The 21,043-nt window shown below is 57.5% G+C and overlaps 1 protein-coding gene across 7 annotated transcripts in view; it reads left to right on the forward strand.

The window, feature by feature from the left end:
* Nucleotides 1-78: 78 nt before the first annotated feature.
* The window catches only part of LOC103225737 (uncharacterized), a 133,178-nt gene continuing 112,213 nt past the window's right edge, over nucleotides 79-21,043 (forward strand). For 5 of the 7 annotated variants that reach the window (XM_037985154.2, XM_007980871.3, XM_037985150.2 and 2 more), the window contains exon 1: nucleotides 12,779-13,169. In XM_037985154.2, the coding sequence (XP_037841082.2) occupies nucleotides 13,039-13,169 (131 nt within the window). In that variant the 5' untranslated portion in view covers nucleotides 12,779-13,038. Of the gene's footprint in view, nucleotides 798-12,778; nucleotides 13,170-21,043 lie in introns of those variants that run through there. The other 2 variants (XM_037985151.2, XM_037985152.2) reach the window with 2 other exon arrangements.

Here is a 21,043-nt window from a genome sequence, read left to right on the forward strand (position 1 = left end):
CCCCGCTTCTGGCTCCGCCCCTTCCCGCGCCCGCTGACCCTCGGGATTGGTTCTCCTTCTGCCGTTTTCCGCGATTGGCTCCGCCTTGCCGCCCTTCACAATAGCTCCCGCCCCTCCCCGCGCCGGAAGCGACCGTCACGCGCAGGCTCACTTCCTGTTTACAGGACTAGAAGGGGCGGGGCCGAAGCCGGTTGCCCGGGTGTCTCGGAGCGGCCCGGAAGGAGGGTCTGGGAATCCTGGAGCCCCTTGGCCCGCGGGGAAAGCGGGTGACCCGCCCTGCAAGTGGCATGCCCCCTTTGGCCTTCTGGAGCGTAGGCGGGAACTCACACTGCACGGAGGGTCGCGGTGCCCGGGAGTTGAGGTTGGAGGATGCGGAGCGGTGGCCCCGGTGCACCGAAGGGGAGTTCGCACGCCGGGCAGCGGTCTCCTGCCGGGACCCGGCGTTCGTCACACACGGCGCATTCGTGACTGATCAACAGCACAGTACACTCTGAGGCGGGAGGGTAGAAAGTGCTGGAGTGCGCGCCCAGGCCCTGGCTGTCGCAGCTCCCAGGCTGTCGCGAGCCTTCAGCGAGCCAGTGCGCACAGAAGGCTGCCCAGAGCTCCGGGTCTGCGCTCGCAGTTCGAGGTGGAACGTGTGTGTGCCCTGCGCTAGCCCCAGTTCTCGGAGGTGCCCCCAGCGCCTGTGGAGGGGGCGATGAACGGACCTGCAATCTGGAGGAGGCTGCGGGAAGGAGGTGCGGAGTCCAGGGGTCAGGGTTACCTTCGGGCAGGAGAACAGATCCCTCTGCTCGGAGGTGAGGAAGACACACGAGGCGGGGTGCACGCAGGAGAGGAGAGTGAGGTGGGGGGAGAATGAGTTCAGGGTACATCTGTTTCCTTCAGTCAAGGAGTGGGTATGGAGCGGAGTGTTGGTAAAGATGGACAGTTTAGAATCGCCGGAATGAGAAACGGGTAGAGAGAGCTGATCAGGGAAGGGCATGGGGATCTCTGAGCAGCTGCGAGACCCCAGGGAAGTTTGCAGTGGCGCCTCCCACGCGGCATCTGGGGCAGGGGGAGAAACCAATGCTGGGCTGGTCTAGACGGAGGAGTTTGCTGGTTAGCAGTGGTCAAAGACCAGGGAGAAAAGGGAGGCCAAGATCCTCGAGGGAGTGTTTACCCAAGAATGGTGTAGTGCAGGGATTCTGCCCCACTTGCCAGCAGACAGGCCAGCCTGCCAGAGTTGCGTGGACGCTGGCAGAAACACGCAATACCTCCGAGTCAGAGAGGAAAGACTACAATGGGAAATGGGCGACGCTGATGTGCCCAGACACATGTTGCAGCACAGTGGGTACGCTACAAAACGGGACTCGAGAGCTTGTGGACCAATGTGGTCTTTGTCCCACAGGGAGGCTGTCTCCCCGGCAAGGGTGCCCACTGCAAGTACAGGCCTGAGAAATGACCCAGAAAAGAGTGGTCAGGGCAATGTGTTCTTGGCACGCCCAGCAAGACTGGCCAGAGGGACTTACAGACGAGTGTGTCTCCCAGCTACCTCCCCAGCGGGGACCTTGAGGTCCAAGTGTCCAGTCTGGTTAGAAATGGCCGCAGATCCAATAGGCGCTGGTGAGTGGGAGAATACCCCTGAGGGAGGAAGAACAGAGGTGAGGAGGGAGCTGAGTGAATGTAGATGAGAAATACCTGGACACTGCAAGCTGTGGTCAGTGGTGAGCAACTAGAACCAGAGGTTCCAGAGAGAGGGAGTGAGAAAGAGGGAGGGAAAGGGAGAAAGAGAGGGAGAGAGAATGGGGGTGAGAGAGAGGGAGAATGACGGAGAGTTCTGAACAGACGCCAAGGATGGAGCTGTGGTCCTGGAACCAGCTGCCCAGGGAGTGGGATGAAGAACCCTGGGCATGGGAGCCCAGGGCCAGTGACACTGGCTGGGGCCGAGGCTGCAGGCTGCTGGCGGGAGCTGGCAGGACAATGAGGATTATGAACCAGGTGCCTGAGCCTTCTGTGGATATGGGGAGTGACTTGGATGTCTATACATAAATTCCAGAAATGACAGGAGGGATAGATGATGGAGGGACTGTGTTTTAGACAATAAACACATTTCAGTCAGTATGGATGAGTTTCCTGGGCTTCTGTCACAGTGCACCACAATGCATCACAAACTGGTTTGTTTTAAAAACAACAGAAACGTGTTTCCTCACAGCTCTGGAGGCCAGAAGTCCAAAATCAAGGGGTGGGCAGGGCCGTGCTCCCTCTGCAGCCCTGAGGGTTGAGGCATGCCTTACTCTGCCAGTGTCTTGTGTTGCCAGCCATGCTTGGCATCCTGGGCTTGCTCATGCACTGCTGCCATCCCTGCCTCCATCTTCATATGACCTTCTCCCAGTGGGTCTCTTCTGCAAGATCCCTATTGGATTAGGGAGCACCCTAGTGACCTCATCTTTAGTTGATCATCAGCATCTTTGACCAAATAAGGTCACTGTGTTTGTTTGTTTTCACACTGCTATTAATGTGAAGAACTTACCTGAAGCTGGGTAATTTATAAAGAAAAGGTTTCATTGACTCACAGTTACATATGACTGGAAAGACCTCAGGAAACTTACAATAATGGCGGAAGGCAAAGGGGAAGCAAGGCACATCTTACATGGCGGCAGGGGTAGCGGGATGTGCCACACTTAAACCATCAGATCTCGTGAGAATTATGACAAGAACAGCATGGGGGAAATCGCTCCCATGCTCCAATCACCTCCCCCCAGGCCCCTCCCTTGACATGTGGGGATTACAATTCAAGATGAGATTTGGGTGGGGACACAGCCAAACCATATCATATTCTACTCCTGGCCCCTCCTAAATCTCATGTCCTTTTTACATTTCAAAACCAATCATGAGGCCGGGCGCGGTGGCTCAAGCCTGTAATTCCAGCACTTTGGGAGGCCGAGACGGGCGGATCACGAGGTCAGGAGATCGAGACCATCCTGGCGAACACGGTGAAACCCCGTCTCTACTAAAAATACAAAAAAAAAAAACTAGCCGGGCGAGGTGGCGGGCGCCTGTAGTCCCAGCTACTCCGGAGGCTGAGGCAGGAGAATGGCGTAAACCCGGGAGGCGGAGCTTGCAGTGAGCTGAGATCCGGCCACTGCACTCCAGCCTGGGCGACAGAGCCAGACTCCGTCTCAAAAAAAAAAAAAAAAAAAAAAAAAACAAAACCAATCATGCCTTCCCAACAGTCCCCCAAAGTCTTATTACAGCATTAAAAGTCCACAGTCCAAAGTCTCATCTGAGACAAAGTCCCTTCTGCCTATGAACCTGTAAAATCAAAAACAAGTTAGTGACTTCCAAGATACAATGGAGGTACTGGCACTGGGTAAATGATCCCATTCCAAAAGGGAGAAATTGGCCGAAACAAAGGGGCTAAAGGCACCATGCAAGTCCAGAATCCAGTGGGGCAGTCATTAAATCTTAAAGCTCCAAAATAATTTCCTTTGACTGCATGTCTCACATCCGGGGCCACACTGATGCAAGGGGTGGGCTTCCAAGGCCTTGGGAAGCTCTGGCCGAGTGCCTGTGGCTTTTCCAGGCGCAGGGTGCAAGCTGTTGATCTACCATTCTGGGGTCTGGAGGACAGTGTCCCCCTTCTCACAGCTCCACTAGTCAGTGTCCCAGTGGGGACTCTGTGGGGGCTCCCACCCCGCATTTCCCCTCTGCATTGCCCTAGCAGAGGTTCTCCATGAGAGAGGGCTCTGCCCCTGCAGCAGACTTCAGCCTGGACATCCAGGCGTTTCCATACATCCTCTGAAATCTAAGCAAAGGCTCCCAAAGTTCAACTCTTGTCTTCTGCACACATACAGGCTCCGTCTGGGCTGTACCTTGACCCCTTTTGACCCTGACTGGAGCTGATTTTGCCTCCAAGGTCTCTGAGCCTGTAATGGGAAGGTCTGCTGTGGTGCTCTCTGAAATGCCCTGGAGACACTTCTACAGCTCATGGCTTGAATTTCTCCCCAGAAGATGGGTTTTCTACCACATAGTCAGGCTGTAAATTCTCCAAACTTTTATGTACTGCTTTGCTTTTAAACCTAAGTTCCAATTTCAGATCATCTCCTTGTGAATGCACATGACTGTACGCTTTCAGAAAAAGCCAGCTCACATCTCGAATGCTTTGCCGCTTAGAAATTGCTTCTGCCAGGTACCCTAAACCATCTGTCTCCAATTCAAATTTCCACGGATCTCTAGGACAGGGACAAAATGCTCCTAGTCTCTTTGCTAAAGCATAGCTTTGCTCCAGCTCCCGGTAATTTCCTCATCTTCATCTGAGACCACATCAGCCTGGACATTGTCCATATCACTATTAGCATTTTGGTCAGTACCATTCAACAAGTCTTTAGGAAGTTCCAAACTTTCCCACATCTTCCTGTCTTCTGAGCCCTCCAGACTGTTCCAACCTCTGCCCATTACCCAGTTCCAAAGTCACTTCCACATTTTCAGGTATCTTTGTATCAGTGCCCCACCCTCCTGATACTAATTTTCTGTATTAGTCCATTTTCACACTGCTCTAAAGAACTATCTGAGACTGGGTCATTTATAAAGGAAAGAGGTTCCATTGACTCACAGTTACACCTGGCTGGGGAGACCTCAGGAAACTTACAGTCATGGTGGAAAACGAAGGGGAAGCAAGGTACGTCTTACATGGTGGCAGGGGTGGGGGACAGGAAGTGTCACACATTTAAACCATCAGATCTCCTGAGAACTCACTATCACGAGAACAGCAAGGGAGAAATATGCCCCCATGATCCAATCTCTTCCCACCAGGCCCTCGACACGTGGGGAATTACAATTTGAGATGAGATTGGGGTGGGGGCATAGAGCCAAACCATACCCGTCATATTCACAGGCATTGGGGTTAAGACGGGACTGTGCCTTTCTGGGGGACACACGTAATGATGTGTCACACATGTGCATGATGGAACGTCCAGCCAGATGGCCGCTCTCTCCACACACACTGCTGGTGGGGTAGGGAAGATGGTTTGTGATTGGGGTCTGGCTGTGAGGTCCCGGGAGGGGAGCCCCTGAGTTTGTCTATTTCTTGGGGCTTTGAAGAAGCTATTTCCATTTCTGTCAGCAGGTGGCAGCATCAACCATATGAGGCCTTCCAATCAGAGGGCACAGCTTTGCACTGGGTGTGTATGCAAGCTCTAGATGAAATCATTATTTAGCTTCCTGCCACTGGAAATCTCAGCTGGGAAGTGTGGGTTCTTATCTTAATTTCCATATGTTATGGTTTTGCATTTTACAAAATCAGTGGGTCCTGCCTTTGCCCTCATTCTCTGATGGATGCGGGAGTCGGGGGGCCAAGTGCCAAAGGGCAGCCCAAGGGTGGGGTCCTCTAGGTGCCTGCACCAGCTCCCCCAGGCTGGAGGTCAGTGCGCAGCCTGGAGGCGCTTCCTGCATGCAGGGTCCTTGGCTTCCAGAGACAGCTGTGCTTTGGGGGATGCACTTTGAGCTGAGGAGTGTTTCCCAGCCTCTCCCTTCTCCATGGGGCCAGGGCTGGGGCTTGGCGGGTCCCAGGGCTGTGTGCGAGGCTTGGGAGCGCTTGGGGCAATCATGAGCGCTCAGGTGGTGTCTTGCAGACACGGCTTTTACTCTTTGGCAAGGCATGACAGAAGCCGAAGCAACTTCCACAAATAAATGCCTCTCCAGGCAGGCGGGGAAGGGGCCTTTCGGATGGGTTTGAGGATCAGGAGCAGGCTGCGGGGGAGTAGCAGGGGTGTCATTCTCATGCAGTTCTCAAAGGCTGAGTCGCGTTGATGGTCATTTTCTCCATCCCTGCACCCCAGCAGGAAGACGGTTTTGCACTGCTTCCCACCTGCCCCTCGCCGTGTGGGGCCCAGGGTCCCCAGGTGTTCTCTCCGCCGTGGATCCAGTGGGAAGGCCTGGTCTCAAGGGATGGGCTTCCTTTGGGTGAGTGGGACCCAGGAGGAGGCTGGAGACTTCAGGTTAACTTGGGGGCCAGAAGGTCTTAAACAGAATGTTGCTGGGGACTGGGTGTCGGTTCTGGTTCTGGTCAGTGTGGCAGGCAGGGTGGGTCCCACACCGCTCTGACCCTGAGAAATGCAAGGGCTCCACTGCACAAAGCCTGCTGGACAGCAGAGCGCCCTGCCTTCCAGGCTCGGACTAGATGGGGACGGTGCCAGGGTGACGGGGGAGTCTCTGTTCCTGTGTGTAGGTGCCGCTAAGGTGGCCAGGGCCAGGGGTCTGCAGGGCGTCGCTGCCCCAGGGCCGGGAAGGGCAGCATCCTCTCTGGAGGCCCTTCTCCTCTCTGGGTGGGGGGCTCCCCAGGGACAGGGCCTGAGGCGCCTTACTCAGGAGTTTCCTGCAGTGCTGTAACAAGTGACCGAAGACTGGGCTGGCCTGTCTCTCTCCCAGCTTCTGGCAACTCCAGCAACCCCTGGTTCCCTTGGCCTGTGGACACATCACCTCGGTCTCTGCCCCTGGCTTCACGTTGTGCTCTCCCTGTGGCTCTGTCTGAAACCTCCCTCTGCTTTCTCTTACAAGGACACCTGTCCGAGGATTTAGAGCCTGCCTGGAAAATCCAAGACGCCCTCATCTGGAGATCCTTTACTTGATTATATCTGCAAACACCTTTTTTCTTTCCCAGTTTAATTTATTTTTTCTTCAACTTTTGTTTTAAGTTCAGGGGTCCGTGTGCAGGATGCGCAGGCTTGTGACACAGGTAAATGTGTGCCGTGGTAGTTTGCTGCAGAGGTCAGCCATCACCTGGTTATTAAGCCCAGCATCTATTAGCTCTTCTTCCTGATGCTCTCCCTCCTCACTGCCCCTCCACAGGCCCCAGCGAGTGCTGTTCCCCACATGCGTCCATGTGTTCTCATCATTCAGCTCCCACTCATAAGCGAGAACGTGGGGCAAACACCCTTTTTTCAAATAAGGTCACATGCACAGGAGCCGGTGGCAGGGGAGGATGTGGGCCGATGTCTTCGGAGGCACTAGGCTGTGTCCTGAGCTGCTAGCAAGGTGGCGGGAGTGGGTGCGGTTTTCCATCTGAGTGTCAGCGCCTGGTCTGAAACACCTTCACATTTCCAGACCTAGCTCCATCCTGATGCTGCCCCCAGCGTTGGAGGAAGGGATGGCAGAAGCTGGGGGGGGGGATGGGGGGGGCGCAGGCAGCTGATGGGGCCTGCATGGCACAGCCCAGGCCTGTGTGTCTGGGGTGGAGGGTTGGAGGGTTGGAGGGAGGGACGGCGGGAGCGGGGCGTAGAGGGGGAAGCCTGCACGCTGCCGCCCAGGCCTATGTGTCTGGACACCGTCTAGTCCTCAGAACAGCAGCTGTGCTTCTGGTACCATGGTTCAAACGCTGAGCAGGAACCGGAACCGGAACCGGAACCGGAACCGGAGGCTGCCTCTCTGCTGTCTCCATTGTAACCCAGGAGGACACAGGCACAGAACCAGGAAGGAAGGCAGCCCAGCCAGGCAGCAGTTGGGAAACGGGGGTTCTGACCGGGCCATCTGCTCTGGGATTCCCGTTCTCGCCCGCCGCACTTGGGGCCACATCACGCAGCCCACGTTAGGTATGCCACAGATTGGCCTTTTCATTTTACTTTCTCTTTTGGGGCAAATTCAGAGGCTCAGAAATGAACTTCAGAGTCGGCTAGCCTAAGGCTGGCCATAAACTCAGTTACATATTTGGTGGAGGGTTTCTGGTGCGATCCTTTGCTATCTGGAGAGCCTCCCACCCTGTCTCTCATCCCCGTCTCTGGTCATCGCCTGCACGTGCTGGATTGTGCTGGATTTTGTGGTCCTCTCACACGGGGGGGTGCTGGCAGAGACCGGCGCAGTGCGGGGCTGTCGTTGGTGTTGACGTGAGGACTGGTGCAGGCGCCTTGCATCTGAGGTCAGAAAACGCCTTTAGCATCAATGACTTTGCTCACTCTCCTGTCAGGAGAATTGTCTGTGAAAATTCAGAAACGATGCTGGATTATTTTCTTGGACTGACAGAAATGTTCGTTCAGGGAGCTTTCAGGGATGTTTTGCATTTCTCTCTGTGGGACTCTCAGCTCTGGAAGGATTAAAGTCAGGCTGCGCGGAAGGAGCGTGCGGCCACCAGCCCGCGGACCAGTCACGGGGAGCAGTTTGCTTTGGAAATTAGCGCCTGGAGTTATCCACCGAGCTGGTGGTTTGATTCTTCTTTCTCCCTATGTTATCTCTCCTCCATCCAAAGGTTGTTTTTATTATTTCCAGCAGAGAATGAGACGAAAACATTGAAAGGTAGTGTCTTTTAGTCATGCTTTTCAGGCAAGCTAGAGGAATTCTTTACCAGATTTAAAAATGGAAGAAATGGAAGCATATCCACCCCTTGTGTCTGTTGGGGAGAGGCTCTGAGCCAAGCCCAATTCCACGTGTAACGCAGGAGTGGTGGCCTGGGTGCCCCACCAGGCCTGAGGCGTTCGAGGCCAGGTGGGATAAAGAGGGCTGAGGCCCCTGGATAAGGCGGTGGGTGGGGAGGCTAGGGCCAGGTGGGTGGGGCCCACACCCAGGCTTCCACGCCAGGTGCCGCGGCTCAGGGCCCTCTTGCAGGCCCAGGTGAGGGCATCTACATTTGGGATCTAATATAGACCTCCATTCGGCCTGCTTCCCACCTGGTGCCTTCCCAAGAACACGCAGGGCTGTAATGACCCATTGGGTCTGTACCTCCTAAGTAGAGTTAGCAAACCTAACAGTGGAATTGGGATGTTTGGCTACGATTTCCTGAAAGATTTTTAGGATGGAACTTGTTCTGGGAGCTGAGGCCTGAGCTGCAGCTGTAACCCAATGGGTCTCTGAAGCCATGGGAAGCCCCCACTTGGAAAGAGGACCAGAGGGAGGCCAGTGGGTCCAGCCACGGGACCAGTTGGTTCTAATACCTGTGTTCCGCACCAGGGGGCAGTGCCCCGCAACAGTCTCTGCAGCTGCCTTATCCTGCCTTATTCGCCTCCTTGGGGGTCAGAAAGTGCACCCCTGCTGCAGTCCCTGCCCTTCCCAAAGTGTGATGACTCTGAAAATGTCCATTTTTCTCCATGCATACATTTAAGGCAACTGCAATGAGAAGTCCAAAGCAACTTTGAAGGGACTGGGCAAAGTGACTCCAAAATTCATTTGGAAGAATGATGGATGGGAATTACCAGTATAATTTTCAGGGGAAAGATGAGAGTAGTGGGGAGGTATTGGCTGTGCCATCGTTTAGACGTGTTCCCAATAAGCTGTCATGAGAATCAACATGGCGGGCCCTTCTGTCTCGTCCTGGGCACGCAGGGCAAGGAGGTAAAACAGTCTGGGGCTGAGCTAAGACCCAGTGGAAATACCCAGAGATAGAGTCTGTTTATGATGAGTTCAGGATGAAGAAGCTGCGTCACATCAGTGGAAGGAGCTGGGCTGGCTGATGGTACCTGAACCACTGGCTAACCAGGGAGATTCCTCCTTCACAGCGGACAGCTGAATAAATGCCGAGGGAAATACATAAATAAGTGCAACGGAAGCAACAAAAAAGAACAAACATTAGTGAACCTTCTAAGCTTAGTGCTTACTTGTAAGCAATGGAGGGAACTGCAGAGAAAAAACTACATACATCTTAGTACATGAAATTCGAAGCTTATATAGTCTGACAACCTCAGTAACCATATTAAAACCAAAACTACAGACTGGGAAAATGTTTGCAGTAACTGTCCCACAGACTGTCACTTTATTATGAAAATGGACAAAGATCATTCTTGGAGAACATTTACTGTGCTCTGTGTAGTTTATTTTTTGCTACAAAAGAAACCTTGTCTACCATGAGTTAAATCTGCATGTAGAAGTATATTAAACACACACGCCAGGCTGATGCCTTTTTTCATATATCAAGTCTAGGCACCCTCTTTGGCGTTCGGCTGTCTTGTGGGCAGGAAGACACACTTTGGGACTGACACGGTCACATGTCTGAGTGACACCCATGCCCTCCAGTACCAGGCTGGGCAGAAGACCTGGGCTTAGGGTGGAGGCGGTGAGATGTAAGGGCACAGACAGCCCCAGGGGCCTGCCTGTCAGAGAAGTGAGCTCCCTTCTGTGCCTGAGAATGAGGGCTCTGTCTAGGGACAAGCGAGCGAGAGCAGTGGGGTAAGACCACAGACCGCCCCAGTGGATTGCCCCCATCACCCTGAAAAAGCTAGGCATGGCCTGGGAGGGCGCAGCAGGTGTCCTGGTCACAGGGATTTCCAGCAGGAAGGACATGTCCCCTTCCTGCCTGTTTCCCCACCTGGGGCCTGCCCAGGACTCTTACCCGCACCCCCCCAGCCACTCAGCGCAGTGCCTGGGACAGGGGAGCGTGTAGCGGCAGGGTTCTGCGGGGCCAGCAGAGGTCATGCTTCAGGGTCCTAGAAATGCACACACGAGGTCAAGTATTTTCGTAAAATAACTTACTTTTGTATGATTTTACTTCCAGAGGGCCCCTCATTTTATACATTTCAGGCTGCTCAAAACCTGAACCCTCCCCTGCCCGGAGACCTGCTTTTGAACCCACAGGATCCATCCAAATTCTTTCCTTCTTCCTCTGATAAACTGGAGAATGTTCTCAGTGAGTCATCCTCCTCCACCCCCGTCCCAGGGCCAGCTGGAATTCAGCAGAGAAGCTGGTGAACTTTTTCAAGGTGTTAATTCATTCACTTGACACACACTTGTTGACCACCTGTGTATGCCAAGCCAGCTCTCAAAGAGCAGGGATCAGATGTAAAGATGGGGGAGTCATTCCACAGTTCTCAGGGCTGGGGAGACACTCACGGGTTTGCACCTCCACCCGAGGACAGGGGCCCAGCGCAGAAATGGCGCACTGGGGAGGTTTCTTGGGTGCAGGCTCTTGGGAGACAAGGAGGAAAGTAGCCCCAAACCCAGGCTTGGGGCAGCCCCTGCAGCTGAGATCCCGGGAAGGGTGGTCAGTGGGTGTGGGTGAGGGGCAGAATCGACAGCCCCATAGGACAGACTGGGGCAGCATTTGGAGCATCAGCAATGGGGGTACCAGCTGGTAGTTGGGGTTTCAGCAGTGAACTAACTCACCTCTTGGGGACTCCCGGCTATTTTGTGCCTGTCAATGTTTGTTGTTGTTGTTGTTGTTTATAAGTAGCAGATTACAGGGTTAGGCAAAGGTCCCCAGAGCCGGACACCTGTGTTCAGTTCCTGGATCTGCAGTTCACAAGCTGGGTGATTTGGGGTGCTCCTCAGTCTCCCCTTCTGTAAAGCTGGGGTGACAGTGAGGCTGGCCAGACGGCCACCCACCCCCAGAGGACTGTAGCCTCCAGGTGGTGTGGAGGCACACACAGCCTGTGTGTGTTGGGGGTACTGTTGTCCCTCTTATCGGGACAGTCAGGGGGTGCTCCCTTCCCAAGGCCCTCCCAGCCAGGGCTCCCTCCAGTGTTCCCTATTAGAAGTTCCTCCCCCAGACCACACGAAGCCTTGGAGGGGGAAGGTTCCAAGGAACAGGGCCTGGCCAGGCTTCAGTGGCTGAGCTGATGGCCAGCACACCTCTCTAGCAGGGACCAGCAGGGCTGGCTCTTTGTGTGGCTAATGAGGGGGCCACATCTGGCCCCCATCTGGTCCCACCCAGATTGCACCTCCCTCCACTATTCAAAAAGACTCTCCTGAGTGATAGCTCTGACCCCAGAGACTCCATCTCCATCCCTGAGACTACCTGGTCCTGGCCCCTGGAGTCAGTCAATTTCCAACCAAAACCAGGTTTCAAAGGAGACAAGTGAATCTTGCTTCACAGAAGCCTCACCCCAGACAGTGCCTCTGTGCCCATGGGCATCCTAGAAGTAAGCACCTCCTCCGGCCTGCGGCTGCCGGGACCCCACGCCCACCCACTCCAGGCCACCGCCTCCTCCGGCCTGCGGCTGCTGGGACCCCACGCCCACCCACTCCAGGCCACCGCCTCCTCCGGCCTGCGGCTGCTGGGACCCCACGCCCACCCACTCCAGGCCACCGCCTCCTCCGGCCTGCGGCTGCTGGGACCCCACGCCCACCCACTCCAGGCCACCGCCTCCTCCGGTCTGTGGCTGCTGGGACCCCACGCCCACCCACACCAGGCCACTGTCCAAGAACACGCAGCACAGAAAGAGGAACGGGGATGCCCAGAAGGTGGTTGGGAACCAACAATGCAGGTCCCCGAAGCAGGGGTGTCCAGGGTGCAGGCGGGCTGCAGAGGTTGGCCACGCCCTCCTCAAGCCCTTCCCCGACCCCTGCCCTGCGGGAAGCGGGTGAGGTGTCAGGGCGAAGGTGGACGGAGCGTCCACGGGCAGGACAAGCCCAGACTGGCTCCCCGTGGGACTTGAGAAGTGAGGGAGGCTGAGGGCTGTCTGCTGAGGTCGAGGTCTGGGGTCCGGGACCCCAGAGAGCTGCCTTTGCGGGGTGTGGCCCCCTGGCGCCTGGCCCCTCCTGGATTGGTCACCGGAGTCGGTTAGGACTTGGACTTTCCGCGTGAGACGAGCAAGGAGCGCAAAGGGGCTGCGCCAGCCCCGCGGGGGTCTGGGGCGGGACTCGGGGAAGGCTGTGGGCGGGGCCGGGACCGGAGAAGGGAGGGGATAGGGGCGGGGCTGGAAGCAGGAGCCTGGGCTGGGGTGAGGGATCCGGGCAAGTCCAGGAGCCGTGCCGGGGGCGGGGTGGTGGTGGGGTAGGAGAGGGGGAGGGGAAGGGGCGGGGCCGAGGGCGCACGGGGCGGGGGAGCTGGGGGCGGGGTCGGGACTGGGGTCCGCGCTGGGGGCGGGCCGGGGGCGTGGCGGCCTTCCAGGCTCTGGGTCTGGGGCGCCGTGTTCACCGCGCTGGGGCGAGTGTCTGCAGGGTGGACCCGGCGACCAGGTCTCCGCATTGCCGCTTCGGGCGCGGGCGGGAAGCCGGACGCTCCGCACCTGCAGCGACTTTGGGCTCCGCGGATCCGGCGCGGGCACCTGTGGCTGCGTCCTATGGCGCACGTGGAGGCGGAGGCTCCGGGGAGCCGCCGGAGCCGCCTGTGAGCCGGGAGCGGAGGAGGCACCGGCGCGCACGATGTCTTTCCTTGAAGAGGCGAGCGCAGCGGGGCGCACGGTGGCCCTGGCGCTGGTGCTGCTGCTGCTCCTCGCCGTGCCTGTGGGCACCAGCGTTCCGCCACGGCCCCTGATCCCGCTGCAGCCCAGCATGTGAGTAGTAGGAGCTGGGAAGGCTCGGAGGGTCGTCCAGAGATCGCGGGGCCCGCGGTGGACCGAGCTCCGAGGCTTTGTCCCTGGGGCTCCAGAACAATAGGCTGTTTGCGTTAACTGGGGAGGAGGTGGCTGAGACCCAGGGCTCCTGGGTCGAGTCTGGAGCCCTTCTGTGGCAGGGCCCCTCGCCGTGTCCCCTCCTCCTCTCCCACTCTCCCCTTCTTTTGCTCGGTGATGTGGGTCCTGCAGGCTCAGGCAGATACTGTACTTGGAAAGCGGTGAGGAATCTGGGCCCCTTTCCGGGCAGGGTCTGGCCCCAGAGCCCGGCTGGGAGAAGGCAGAGAGGAAGCCGCCTGTTCCCGTTTCCCTCCAAAGCTTGTCTCCTGGGGTCTGGGGGCCTTCGCAGGGGCGAGCCGTGCCCAGACGGGGGAGCTGAATGGAGTTGGTCTGTGTGTTAAACACGTGTGCTTTGGGCTGTTGAAGAAGGAATTTAGTGCCAGAATGGGCAGGAAGAGAGGGTCAGGGAGCCAGCCGAGATGAATTTAATTTTGAAAGATGATTCCCTAACGGGCTGTTTAGCGGTCTCTCTTGAACAGCAAATCAATCCTTGTGTTGGCCTCAAAGGAAAAGTGGTGCTGCAGTGGCGAAGGAGGAGGAGGAGGGGAGTCGCTGGCGCCGCCACCCAGCAGCACTCCGTGGCCTTGCTGGGCAGGGGCGGTGGGCGAGGGCCAGGCCCAGGTGAAGGCCTCCTGTCCGACCGCCTCTCCCTCCAGGGACCACACAGGGGCTCTCAGGCTGTTCCTGTCCAGCACTCCCCCGCAGGGCCTGGTGCTCGAGGGCCCACCACAAACCTGGCCGTACAGGACCGACCAAGCTGCAACTGGCTGGGGACTGAGAGAAGAAGCTGCCACGTCAAGCTGGTGGAGGGGAGGGGGTCCAAGCTCCCAAGATCCCACCCTGGGTCTGGCTTTACTCCAAGAAGGAGGCCTTTTCAAAGCCGTGCGGTCCCTGGGTGGGGGCCTTGCCATCCGCAATGTGAACAGCCCTAGTCCTGCCTCCACATGACGACGGAACATTCCTCTTTCCTGTGATTCCAATGCCTTTGTCTGAGGAGAGCTGCAGGCTCAGAAGGGACACCACAGTGGCCTTCGCTGCTCAGCCAGCCATCTCCTCGCAGGACCAGCCAGGGGCTTCCAGGGGCATAGGCTCCCCGGAGTCCCAGGGCTGGGCTGCTGCTCGGCGGATGGCCTGCTGTCTCTGCTCGGATGTCCCTGCTCTTGCGAGGGGCCTCTGCCACCAGTGCCCTGCGGAGACTGTCGGCGGCCTTCCTGGGCCCCTGCCGGACTCAGACTTGCTGGGGTCTCCAGGAGAGGAGTGGAGGGTCTGCTTCCTGTGTTCTGTCTGTGCACCTGGGCTCGGAAGGCCCTTCGCGAGCCTGGGGCAAAGCCGTTTGAAATGGTGGAAATGGGTTGCAGAAAGAGTTGGCCGTCTTTGCTCATCCTTTCTCCAAACCTCCCCTCCTCTCCCTTCTCTATCCTTCACATCCTACGCTTCTCCTTGGGAGCCTCCCTGGCTGCAATAAGTGGCGATGGCTACGCTGGAGGCCTGTGCCCCTGGTTTATCTTCTTGGTCCAGGCATATCCACTGGGAGCCTCTGCTCACTCTGCTCACAGATCGTCCACCAGCGAGAGTCTGAGTTCTGTGACAGTGGCAGGCATGCCTTCCACAGGCCAGTTGTCCTGTAAGCACCTGGCACGTGCCTGGACATGCAGCCAGGCCACACTGGGCCGCAGTGTGCCGAAGTTGGCCGGCTGAGTGAGTGCGGGGACCCTGAGCTGGACCCTGGAGAGGTCCCCACTGGGCTGTGGAGAGCAGGGCCTGTTCTGAGGCTCACTCTGTGGGGCAGAAAGGAGGAGGGAGCTGTGGGCTCTGGCATGGGGGTGGGGCAGGGGCGCTCTTGGCTCCCTTACCCCAGAGGAGCAGGCCGGTCCCAGACAGTGCTCAGTCCCTACCGATCCTGTCCTCCCCAGCACCCTTTCCTCCTGGGAATCTGATGAGCAGGCAGAGCCTGGCATGGGGCAGTGGCACCCCCTCTGGCTGAGTTTTCCTGAACCACTGGCTGCTGAGTTGAAGCCTTCCTGCCAACCTCCTGTTCATGCTAGAAGCCGGGGCCTCTGGGAGACGCTGTTGGGGGCAGTGAGGGGGGTGTGCCTCACTCGCAGACCCAGGTGCTTTGCCCCATCTCTGGAGCGGGCAGAGCTGATCTATGTGCTGATTCAGGTCACTCTGAAGTGAGTTTCTGCTGCGAGGAAGGATGGCTGGCCTCTTTCCTGGGGCCTCATGCAGGACGCCCTAGGCTGCTGGCTGGGCGTCTGGGAACAGGGTCTGGGAGAAGGGGGCCGATTGCCCACCTGCTAAGGCATGGACCCACAGGGCTTGGACCAGCCATGGTTGGAAGTTCCACATTTTGGAGACCCTGAGAGGCGCTGCTGGGCTGCAGAGAGCTCAGGTTCTCTCTGATGGGCCCCTCTGGGCAGCTGTGCTGCAAAAATGGCCAGTGCTCTGGAACCAGCTAATGATGCGATGCCTCCTCTCCTGGACGGGTCGGGCCTGCAAGCTCAAATCCAATCTTGCAAGTAGCTCTTTGGAACCACTGGCGCCAGGGGCTCCAAGGGCCCCATTTCTGAGCCTGAGGCCTGCACGTTGTCAGCAGGTCTGCTCCCCAACCCCAGGGTGTAGAAAGCAGCTGTTCTTAGCCTCCCCTTAGGGCCCTGAGTTTCACAGCACAGTGACATGGAGGAGAAGGAGCTCTCTGTGAGCTGCTGCCTTTGGGGCTTCAAGTGACATTGTTCGTTGTCTCCTTGTCTTTGGGAAGGCACCTGAGGGTCTGAGGGGCCCCAGGGCAGGAGCTGGGCTCCCCCAACCCCAGGGCCTTGAGGTTCCCCCCATGCTGGCTGCGTGGGGGGCAGGGAAGCATAAGCAGAGGAGAACCGTGGGGGTAAAAACGAGCCTTTAAAAATAAATGTGAGGACCGCAGTCCTGAGCGACCCCCCCAACTCCCCCCCCAGCCCCCGCTGCCCACAGGGGTTTGTTCAGGGGCTATATTCAGCCAGGCTGGGGAGCTGAGCCAGGCTGACTGCCCGGTTTCTGGATCCCCCGTCCCCAATCTGGTGATGCCGTCGCTGGGCCCAGACTGTCGCTGCCCGCCCTGGAGGGACCCTGCGGCATGCCCATCTCTTGCCAGTGGAACCCCAGCTCTGCTCGGGAGCAGATGGCCCGCCAGCTGGAACGCATTCCGCCTCCGACTGCGCCCGGTCCACTTTGTAGTTTGGGAATTCCTGTTCCACCCCCCAGATGGGAGGCAGGCTCCAGCCGCAAGGAACAGTGAGGCCTGGGACTCTGGTCCTGTCTAAGGTCACCAGACGTTTTATTATTGGGTTCTCCTCAGACCCATGTGCAGCAGTGGGCAGGTTTCTTTTTGTCCGCTCCTCTGCCTGCCCTCCCCCGCCACCTTCTCCATCCTCCCAGGCGGGAAGGCCTCTGGGGCCGCGTGTGGGGTGCGGGGTGCGGGAAGGCTGCTATGGCTGTGTGTGTGGTGCTGAAGTCCCCAGAGGAGACAGTCGTTCCCACACTCACCCCTCCATCCTTGAAGGCTGGCTTGATGGATGATCAATCAATCTTGTTGGGGGTCACTGCAAGAGCCACCCAGGAACCGTTTTCAGGGACCACAGCCTGGCTGGGCAGGGCAAGGGCCCTCTGGCCTTGGGGAGAGCCGTGAGGGGGAGAAGTTACTGGGGAGACAGAGGGCGCAGCAGGTGGGCAGGGGCTGGGGAGTGGCGGGTGTGATGTGCGGGAGGGGCTGCTGGGTGGTTGAGGGTGGGTTGGCGAGGGGTCTTGGTGAGTCCTTCAGCATTGTCATCTTGCTGAGTAGTGGCAGCTGAGATTGCTGAGGTTTGAGGAGGGCCAGGAGGGACAAGAAGGCCCTTCAGAAGGGAGCACCCAACCCCTCAGGACCCCCAGCCCCGGCTGTGTCCCCGATGTCTCCAAGCCCCAGGGGCCCGAGCTGTCATCACATCTGTTTTCCAGATGCTGAATTGAGGGCTCAGAGATGGTCAGTGATTCCTCAGGCTGCACAGCAAGCCCCAGGCCTGGGGTGTCTGCTGAAAACCTAGGCTCGCAGCTCTGCCCTCTCTGTGTCATCTCCATCCTGAGATGGTGACAGAGTCCCTTCACAGTGGCTACCCTCAGCACAGGGGCCATAGCAGAGTCAGGGGCTGGACCCTGTAGCCCAGAAGCTCGGGGATCATCGGCCTACCCCCACCCTGCCCCCCACTTCTGTTTTTTTATGGCAAGGAATTCAGGGCCACTTGTGCCCAGGGCTCGCCGTGGGTAAGTGCGTTGCAAGGCACAGGGGCAGCAAAAGCATTCAATGCCTGTAGCAGTTCCTATGGGCCCACTTTTGAGGTATGAGTGACACTTTTTCTGGAATAAACAGTCCCAGCATCTGCAATAACACTAGCTCACACCTCCTGAGGGCTGTCAGGAGCCCTTTTCTGTGCGGGCTCATCTAACCCTCATGATAACCTGGCAAGGTCAGTGCTGCGAATCCTCATTTTACAGGTGAGGAAACTGAGGCAGAGGTTCAGTAACCTGCATGTCTTAAAGACGGGCTGTGGGGAGCTGAGAGTCAAACCCAGGCTGCCTGGCAGTGAGACCTTGCTTCAAACCGCTAGGCCTGGGGTTACAAGCTTGAGTGTGCTCCGGCATCCCCTGGTGGGCTTGGGCAAACACACGCAATCCTTCCCTCCCCAAGGATTGCTGGGCCCCACCCCCAGCATCCTGGATTCGGTGGACCAGGGTGGCACCCAGGAGTGTGCATTTCTGCAGGTTCCCAGGAGGGGCTGCTGGTCCCGGCCGGGGGATCCCACTTTGAGAACCACTGCATGATGCTTTGCATCCCTAGAGCCTGACGGTTGGTGGGGTGGGTGCATTCATCACGAGTTCTGCCCTCCAAGATGCACTAGTGCTTTAAAACACCCATCTCTGATCCCAAATTTGACACTGTTAAATGAAAGCGTGGCTTTTTGAGTTTCAGAGGGACAGTGTATCTGTTAGTAGGAGGAGGACGGGGTGGCACTGTCCCAGGAGGGGTTGGGGAGGGGTGTTCACAAAGGGGTGCATGCTGTGTGGAAGGTGCATGGGTGAGGAAGCACGGGGGTGCCACCGTGGAGCCAAGGCCATCCCTTGGGTGGGGGCTGGGTCCTGGAACCTGGAGAGAGGGGGTGCGGTCCCTGCCCCTGACAGGAGGGCCAAACCCCAGTGCCCCTCTCACATCTCTTGCTGGTCCTCTCATTGACTAAATGCACCCTGCAGCCAGAGGGCAAAGTGTGTAAGTGTGTGCCTGTGTGTGTATCTGTGAGTGTGTGTGTGAATGGGAGTTTGAGAGTGCATATGTGTGTGTGAGTGTGTGAGCTTCCATGCGTGACAGTACAGAAGTGTGTGTGTTCATGAGTGTGTGTATGAGATTGTGTGTGTGTGTCATTGTATAAGTGTGTGTGTGATTGCGAATGTGTGTGTATGTGAGTGTGAGAGTGTGTATGAGTATGTGTGATTGTGTTTGAGTGTGAATGTGTATGTGTGTGATTGTGTGTGAATGTGTATATATGTAATTGTGTGTATGTGTGTGTGGGTGAGTGTGTGTATGAGGGTGTGTGATTTTGAGTGTGAATGTGTGATTGTGAGTTTGTGTGTACGTGATTGTATGTGGGTGTGATAGTGTGATTGAGTGTGTGTGAACATGTATGAGTGTATGAGCATGTTGAGTGTGTGAGCATGCATGTGAGTGTGAATGTGTGTGATTGAGTGTTCTTGTGAATGTGTGTGACTGTGTATGATTGTGTGTGTGAGTGTGTGAGAGTATGTGTGAGTGCATTGTGTGTTAGCGTGAGTGTGTTCGAGTCTGTGTAAAGTATGTGTGACTGTGTGTGGGTGTGAGATTGAGTATGAGTAAGGGTGTATGTGATTGCGAGTGTGTGATTCTGTGGGTATCAGTGGTTGTGAATGTGTGTGAGTGTGAGTTTGTGTGTGATTGAGAGTGAGTGTGAGAGAGACAGTGTGTGTATGTGCAGGTGCTGGGAGGATGTGATCCACAGAGGTCAGCCTTGGGTCACAGCAGGATGGGGTGGGGCAGTGGCCCTGGGGGCTGTGAGACCATCCCCCATGGGTGCTGTAGTCTGGGGGTCATGAATGAGGTCAGGACCCAGCCCCAGGGAGGCTGAGGAGGGACCTCCCTGGAGACTTGACCCTCTGTCCCTGATCCAACCTCTGGCCCTGCCCCCTCACCTATTCTCACGCTGGGATCTGTGGCTCTTGGGACACAGAGGCCAAACAGTGCTGGCGGAAGGTGGGAGTGGCCTGGCCCTTAGTCCTGTCTGTACCTCTCATTAGCTGGTGACCTTGAGCAGATCAGGGGGTCACTGTCACCTCCTCCCTGGGAGGGGAGAGATTCAATGATGTAACATCGGGAAAGGACCTGGTGCTGGGCACGGAGGAGGCACTCCTGAGCGGGTCACCTCTTCTCCGGCTCGCAGGTAGAAATAGGGTTTTTGGAAGTCTCACTCCCTGCCCAGGAGGGAGTTGTCTTCCTGGTGCAGGAAGAGGCAATGGCAGAGCCTTTCCATCTGCCCTGAGTTCCTGCAGCTGATTCCACCTGACTGGAGGGTCCCCATGGCTGTGGAGGCTTCTTGGCTGCAGCTGCAGGTCTGTCTGGGAGTTGGTGGGGATCCTGGACTCTGCTCATGGCCAGGAGGAGCTCTGCCCTGCCTCTCACTCTGCCTTGTGCCCCTGCCCTGCAGTCACCTGAGCTCGGACTCCAGGGATCAATGCTGCCTTGGGTGGGCAAGCCTCAGCCCTGGGATGGGCAGTTTGGGAAACTTCAGGAGAGTGTGGGCAAAACCTCTCAGCAGGAGGTCACAGGCAGGACGTGTCCAGTGGCAGCCCCAGCCCCTCTCAGACTGGACTGGAGATCTGGAGCTGGACTCTGGTCCCAGCCTTCGTCTGCCCCTTCGTGGGTGGGCAGCTGGAGGCCGGGGTCCCTCCTCTGTGCCACAGCTGCCTGGTGGAGCCCCTGCTGTCCCAGCTGGTGAGGCCCTGCCATTTGCTGCTCTCAGCTTGGTGCCACTGTGCTGGGTCTGTGCTTTCTGGATTTGTTCAGCACAAGGGGGTGGACTGAAGTCAGAGGGGACACAGGGCTTCCCACACAGCACGAGCCCCAGGAAAGAGGAAAAATATAGTCCTCCATCGCCAGAGCCTCCATCTGGGGGTGGCTGGCCTGGGGCCAGGGTGGCTGGACGGGGCGGGCAGTCTCTGAGTGCTGAGCCAGGGTCCGGCCCACCAGGCGGCAGCGGGTTAGGGGCTCCTGGCAAGGCCTGGGCAGAGGGCGGTACCGAGCCTGGACAATATTCCTGGTGGAGTGGGGACCTCTGATGAGGGGCTGGGGAACCCCTGCCACCTGCTTGCCCCCAGGAGGTGGGAGGGTTCTGGCGGGATCTGCCAGGCTTGCTGCACCTGAGGCTGGAGGGGAGACACCGGCTCACACCAGGTGTGCCTGGCCCTGGTTCTAGGTAGCAAGTCCAGAGCTGGGAGAGCAGGACAAACCTCTTCTTTCCACTGAGGCCCCCCAGACATAACCTGACTCAGTGGGACATGAGCGTTGGAGCCTTGTCCTCTCCCCTCAAATTTGCCTCTGTGGAGGGAGCCCGCCTCACCCCTCGGTCAGGGTAGGCCAAGGGTGAACCCCTGCTCGGGGGGTGCTGGCCCGTGTGGCCGTCTTTGGAGGGCCCCTCCCTCTGACCCTTCCCCCTGAAGGTTCTGAG

Source organism: Chlorocebus sabaeus, chromosome 20, assembly GCF_047675955.1.
Source record: "Chlorocebus sabaeus isolate Y175 chromosome 20, mChlSab1.0.hap1, whole genome shotgun sequence".
Lineage (NCBI taxonomy): Eukaryota > Metazoa > Chordata > Mammalia > Primates > Cercopithecidae > Chlorocebus > Chlorocebus sabaeus.